We start from the raw sequence: 7,501 nt of genomic DNA, 5'->3' as shown, positions 1-7,501 counted from the left end.
TAAGGTAAAAGGAATAAAATGTATATTCACGATGAAAAAAAAATATATAGCGAAAATATATATAAGAAAAGATCAAAATAAAAACTACTTATTTTTATCAACTTTTATTAATATACCATTTTGAAATATTTCGTCGATGTTACATCGTACTAAAAATATAATATACCTATATAAACATAGTATATAATTAATATATTTATTATAACACCTTGTGATTAAAGTGATTAATATATATATCGAATGTATATCTTAATATTTCGCATATGTTGTGTCACTTATCCTTTAAATGCAATGCACTTTAATGCAATGAGAATTTATTGCACATTGTTGAAACTTATTTTTTCCTAAATTCGAAGACTTTGATAAAAGATATTTTTATTTTGCCCTTGATTTTATATTTTCATACAGATATATAAGAGAACTGTAAAACTAAATTTTTCTTTACAATGTTTATTAAGCCCACATCTGTTTTCTTCCCGGTGTATATAAAAATGTATTATCTCTATCTATAAAATATTCCGTACTCCTTTATAATTGTATTAAGAAATAAAAATTTCTAACGATTATGGAATGCCAAATTAAAAAGTTAAATTGCTCCATAAAACGTAAATTTGACAACTAATTATTCTATCTTAACATAAGTCGTTAGTTATAAAAAAAATACTTGATTTGTATACAAATTATTAAAAAAATAATCTTTTTTTATATAGAGATTTTTCATATTTTTAAAATTTATTTACAATAATACATAAAAGAAATTATATATACATATATAAAATCTTTTTTACAATACAATGTAAAAGAGATTTTATATATGTATATATAATTTCTTTTATGTATTATTGTAATTAAATTTTAAAAATATGAAAAATATATATATGATTAGTTAATCCAATTATCTATTTAATAGAAACGAGTATATGTATGAAATAAAATTTTTTTTTTTTTTAATATTTTACTTTGCCCGAAAGTTTTTTCAAAAAGTTATCTAGAATAACAAAAGTTTATCTAGAACAATAAGTAAAATTTAATTAACAAATCAATTCATTTATATTGCTTATGATGCATTTATATAACTGTGTTCATGATAAATATAAGTGCATCTTAAGGAATGACACTGCAATTATATTATACTTCTCACAATACATAGCTAATTCGAGAATAATTGAGCTGAAAAACAAAGTATAAAAAATTATTTATACAATTAATAGCACATATACATTTATATTGGTTAATCAGTATCTAGATATGAAGTCTTTGCATTTGATCTTAATTCGAAGTATATAAGTTACTTTTTTTCTCTCTCTTCATCTCTGTACAATCTTCAAATTTTTAAAAATTAATTTTTATTTGAGTAACTCTCTAAAATTTACTACAAATTCACACAATTATGCAATATTATGTTATCTTGATATATATTCATATGTCACAACATAAGATACATATTTCAAAAATATATTACAAAATAAAAATGTTGAATTAAAGAGAGAATTTATGTATATGCTTATCTTGATTATTATATTCCAGAGATTGTATATATTTGTATGTATATTGTACTGAGATTATTACATGCAAATATCATGCATACGAGCATATAAAAATGCTCAAATAATTTTATTATTAATGTATCATAATAATGACTTTGTATCTATCAATATATACAAAAGATTATCTTTATCATCTGTTTTTTCCGATTAAAGCTTTATCGGAAATTCAGGTTTGTCATATTATTACATTCCATATGATTACAGATCGTAAATATGAAATTCTCGATAAAAACTGTCAGTTTTGATAGCCAAATAGAGTGGAAAAGATAAAGCACGCGAGATATGTTTTGTGCTTCGCAATTATATGCACGTTATTTTAACAAATTTCGCACTTCGTACATCTTACAATCTTGAACGAAGCAATTCAATTTTCTTAGCGGCACGTTTTTGCAAATCAGGCAATTTCATAGCAAGCCCCATGTTTCCTTGAATCTTGACTTTTCCTTGGAAGAAAGCTTTTTGTGGATTCAATTTCCCAGAGATAAAGTCGACAATGTCGGTGTCACTAATCGTAAATGTAACTTCGGGTTTAATTTTGCTGTTATACTCGACTTTTCCTGTGCCTGTTTTAGCGTCCACGACCCAATATCCTTCGGCACCACCGGGGCCATTTATAACTTTAAATCCGTAGATGCCGCGCACTCTGTCGATTAGACCATCCTCGTCCTCTTCCATCGCAATCGCCAGCAATTTGAACAATACGTTTGCTTTGAATACGCTTGGGTCAGCGGCTATATTCACGTGTTTCCTGACTACCGCCTGTTTCGGAAAACCTAAACGATAAAGACCTACGATGACCGCACCACCCAAACCAATATTATGTTGCAGTGCCAATTTCGCGCCCTGCACTTGTCTCTTGCCAGCCTCGCCCCGAAGCTGCCAGCAAAGTTCGGAGCATTGAGCTAATCCCGTAGCACCTAATGGATGTCCCTTTGAGATTAAACCGCCGCTAGGATTCACGACGTACTTGCCACCATAGGTGTTGTTTCCAGAGTCTACCATTTTGCCGCCCTGTCCAGGAGGACACAATCCCAAAGCTTCATAAGTAATCAACTCATTTATGGAGAAGCAATCATGTAACTCTACCACATCTACATCACTCGGTTTGTAATTGGTCGATGCAAAGACTTTGTTGGCTGCGTTTTTTGTCATGTCATATCTGCAAAATATTATAATTGCAAATTAGTAGAATGTCAAGTGTTTTCATTAAATTAATATTTAATCGTTTCTATTTTGTACCCGATAATATTCAAGCACGATCGAGTAATAAACGTTGAAGGTTTATCAGTGGTCATTTCCATAGCTAGAATTTCAACAGCTTGCGACTCTAAATGATATTTTCGAACAAACTCCTCATTAGCCAGAACGACAGCTGCTGCACCATCAGAAGTAGGACAACATTGGAGCTTTGTCAACGGTCCAAATACTTTTGGAGAATTCACTATCTCCTCATAAGTATACTTTTTTTGAAATTGCGAATAGGGATTGTTTACAGAATGCAAATGATTTTTATATGCAATTTTTGCAAAATGTTCAGGCTTTGTGCCATATTTTTGCATATGTTCAATTCCAGCATTACCAAAAAGTTGCGCAGTCATGGGATCGTTGGAAATGCCTACAATCAAACGTGAAATACATAAATTATCGCGTATCAAGTATTATGCTACTTTACTTTTTAGGAACCTATAACTCACCTGCAATATCTGCCATCAGCTCAACGTGTTTATCCATAGGATTTGTACGATCTAGGTATTTCGCCGACAATGAGCCAGGCTCCATCTTCTCAAATCCAAGTGCTAGCACACAATCGGCATTACCAGCCTCGATAATTTGCTTGCCGAGATAGAGAGCGGTGGAGCCGGTTGAGCAATTGTTGTTGACATTGTAAATGGGACATCCACTGAGACCGACCTCGTAGATCGCCCTTTGACCGCTAGTGGAGTCACCGTAGACGTATCCAACGCAGACGGCTCGGACATCTTCGTAATTTACATGCGCATCCTGTAAGGCCTTGGTCACAGCCTCCTTCGCCATTTGCGGATAATCGAAATCCTCTCTCCGGCCGGGTTTCTCGAATTTGGTCATCCCGACACCGATCACGTATACCTTCGGCTTATGCACCATCTTGACTATTTTTCTTTCTCCTTCCGACTCAGAAACACGAAATGCACGACAAATACGAGGGATACACACAAGGAATTTCTACCGAATAAGAGCAAACGCAGGCGAAAGTATCACGCAATTTCTTTCTGCGTCTCAGATCGCAAGATTGCGAAAGAACGGGAAAGTAAAAAAAAAGTGACGACGCACGCAGACGTAGCAGCTGTACAACTGGCGGAGATTTGCTGCTCAACGAGCCGAAACACTTGCGTCTGTTGGACTTTAATCCTTTATTATAAAAAGATTGCGATATTGCAATGACGAAGCTATTTCAATTATTTTTCGCCTGTAGCAACGACTAATACCACACTCGCTTCGACACGATCCGCACTCAAATGACAGGGACAGGCCAGATACTAGATACTAGATCGGCCACTTCCGGGGGGACTTATATACGACATTTATCCGATATACCGCACGAAGCGCTAGTATCTAGTATCTGTGCCAATCACAATCCAAATTTTTGATAAGCTTTTGTGTAAAAATGTCGAATAACAAAATACTAAATATTTGTGCGACACATGAAGCTTTTATCAAATATATTTTTATTATTATTTTGTAAAGCACATAATGTTGCGTTTGTCTCTACAAGAATATTTAAAGAATTATAAATTGATAATTTTATCTCTGTGTGAAGTTGGCCCCTTATTCTTCAAATTTGAAAAAAATTATTATTAGAGTTCTGGGTGCTCCCCGTAGAGTTCTAGAGTTCCCAATCCATTTTAGAAAGAGTTCCGTCATTTAAAGTAAAGAAAACACCATTTTAAAAATGGGGGGAGGGGGCAACTAACTTCACGACGCCCCCTATTATATGAAAAACGCAAATTTCTTTAGAGTTCTGGATAGATTTCTGATAGTTATAGATAAGTTTTAAAAATAGTTCTGATCAAAATACTATAAAAATTATATTTAAAGTTCTCGACTTAGAAGACGAAAATTGGCGAGAACTTTTATACTTTTGATTTTAGCGCTTCGAGTCTTAATAATAATCGTTAGAACTCGTGAGGGGCTACTCAGAATTCTGAATAGAACGTCGGATTTTCAAAAAAATTGATTTTTGACTCGAGACGTGAACAATTTTTTTCAGAAATCCGACGCTTTATTCAGAGTTCTGGGTAGCCCCTCACGAGTTCTAAAGATTATTATTAAGACTTAAAGCGCTAAAATCAAATTTGAAAAAGTTTTCGCCAATTTTCGTTTCTCGAGACGAAAATTTCTTTAGGCGGTAGGAATTATGCTGTGCTCCGTCTTTTGGTTTCTGGTACGGTATTATTTTGCTCGGCAAATGTTTGTCGAAGCATATTTGAGTCAGTGTTCATGTACAGGAAGTCTGTGTACATGTTTATATGTGTAAGTGTAGCTGAAACGGCTGATTGATTTACAAAGAAATTTTTAAAAAGAAGAATTCGTGATGAATATGAAAAAAGCTGTAATGGCAACATTATGTCACTATGATGAATATGGAAAAAGCTGTAATGGCAACATTATGTCACTATTATTCTATACAAATGAACAGCCAAGGCATGAAAAAATAGTCCGATGGAAGCCGAGATCGCCCGACAAAAACAGTTACGTCACATCCTCGTCGAATCCACGTATTTTACGTGGCTTACGTAGATGCAGATTTATCCACGAATCCGACGCTTTATTCAGAGTTCTGGGTAGCCCCTCACGAGTTCTAAAGATTATTATTAAGACTCAAAGCGCTAAAATCAAAATTGAAAAAGTTTTCGCCAATTTTCGTTTCTCGAGACGAAAATTTCTTTAGGCGGTAGGAATTATCTACGTGGATACAACTTTCTTTTTTCATTATTACATCGAGGTACTTTATTCTCGAAATATAAATGTAGATTTCATGTGGATATTTCTATTAAAATTATGATTAATCATTCAACGACTCGGTAATATTGTAATATGTTAAAAGATATTTTATTAAAATTTTTCAATTGTAATTTTGTATCTGAAATATTTCAAAAATATACCTGCATCATGTTTTTTATAATATTTATAATATTTATATTATAATATTATAATATTTATATTTTATATAATTTTGTATTTGCAATATTTCTGAAATCTTTCAGAAAGATAAAAAGGTTTGCTAAAAAAAAGATTATATCTGTATGTTTCTAAATATGTAATAGTACATATGTATATAGAATATGCTTCCTCGCTTTGCCGCTATGCGGCGCTGCATCAAATTAGCTAACTCGTATTCAACTTTTCGTCATAAAGTGTATATAAAGAACTGATACTAACACGGTCCAAAGTTTATTTTTTCTTTTAAGGACCGTCTACGATGGAAGTAATATTGGTGGAGTGGACGGTGGAGTAAGGCGTAAGCGAATGGTTCTTCTCCATTACTTTCGCATTACTCCTAGTCTTACGCCTTACTCCACCATCCACTCCATCGATATTATTTTCATTGTAAACGGTTCTTTAGTCAGTTTAATTTAATAAACTGATTTAATTTAAAATAATTTGTTTAATAATCTGGATCGCTTGTTGGGATTCAGAATATGGAACAGATTATTTGAAATTAAACGGATAAATGGGAGATAGCCTATTTATTGCGTATATTAAAAATAAAATATAAAATATAAAATTAAAATATAAAATTATTCTTACGGCCGAGTGTATTTATATACTTTTATAAATGTCCAAGATATTCACTTATCAAAAATGAAAAAAGTAATATGTCTCGAAAGTTCATGAAATTTTCACATAGATTCCACGTAGATTCTAGTACCGTTTTTGAGCGGATTATCCACTCGAATATCCACGTGGATTCAACGATATTAATCTACGTAGTAATAACGAGGATTTCACGTACTGTTTTTGTCGGGTAGGCACCCGTGTCTTACATATATGTATATTTGTCCACCCTATTATCTATGATCCTACTATTAATATTTATCAACATATAATATTTAATCGCATATATAATTTTAACTATAATTTAAACATATATATACACATATGTATATATGCAAATATAAAATTCACAAAAAGTGGGCGCCCGTTAGTCTTGTTGTATTACTGCTTTCTGCCACGAAAGGCCAGAAAGTATTTTCAGGCCGTATCTTGCCCGTAAAACGATATGTTAGAGGAACAAGGATAGCATAATTGTCGATCCTTTTCTGTCTTTCTTCTCTGCGGTGCGTCCGCGCGAGCAATGCAATGGTGTTTGTATGTACGTATACGGACATACCCCTCTAAATAGAGACCGAAAATTTATTTCTCATGTTGGTAACCCTGAAATCGAAGTTTCGCATTGTCACCGCGTGAGGTCTCCAATATCAATTCGGAGTTTGCCCGTCACTTTAGTCGACCCTTAACATATGGAATTGAGATAGCAATATCATTGTTTTATTGGTTCAGATTTATCTCTTTATTCTTTTAGGTCCATATTCTGAACCCTCTTTTATCGATAAAAGTGCCTTTAAAATTGGCTTACAGCCAATCAGTTAAGGCTTATAAGCCATTTTTAGAGGCACTTTTATCGATAAAAGAGGGTTCAGAATATGGACCTTTGTGTTAAGATCGAAGCTGCGAAATATATACGTTCTATATAACAAACGTTTATAATTTGTATATTTAATTTTTATTTGTTATGGTATATTTTATTGTCATGGGAAAATTGTTATGATATATTATGGTATATGATGTAATTTTTATTATTTTTCTAATTTATCTTTATTATATATAATATGTATTTTTTATGAATATAGACCCATATACAGCACAGAAGCTTGCATCAACATTGCTGCAATGTTACAACATTGCACATAGCA

General features: G+C 32.6%; 1 protein-coding gene across 1 annotated transcript; it reads right to left on the bottom strand.

Annotated features, from left to right (window-relative positions):
- Positions 1-85: 85 nt before the first annotated feature.
- Scpx (Sterol carrier protein X-related thiolase) lies at positions 86-4,070 on the bottom strand. Its single transcript, XM_083096751.1, has 3 exons — positions 3,242-4,070; positions 2,787-3,162; positions 86-2,706 (listed from the first exon to the last, which is right to left on the bottom strand). Exons 1-3 carry the CDS (start codon positions 3,669-3,671, stop codon positions 1,890-1,892), a joined length of 1,623 nt encoding a protein of 540 aa, XP_082952877.1. The 5' UTR covers positions 3,672-4,070; the 3' UTR covers positions 86-1,889.
- Between the last annotated feature and the right edge of the window lie 3,431 nt (positions 4,071-7,501).

This window comes from Camponotus vicinus, unplaced genomic scaffold, assembly GCF_025532165.1.
Source record: "Camponotus vicinus isolate PSW18456_S1 unplaced genomic scaffold, iyCamVici1.0 SCAF_4, whole genome shotgun sequence".
NCBI classification, from domain to species: Eukaryota; Metazoa; Arthropoda; class Insecta; order Hymenoptera; family Formicidae; genus Camponotus; species Camponotus vicinus.
The sequence above is the reverse complement of the archived record's forward strand: the minus strand, read 5'-3'. Positions and strand labels throughout refer to the sequence as shown.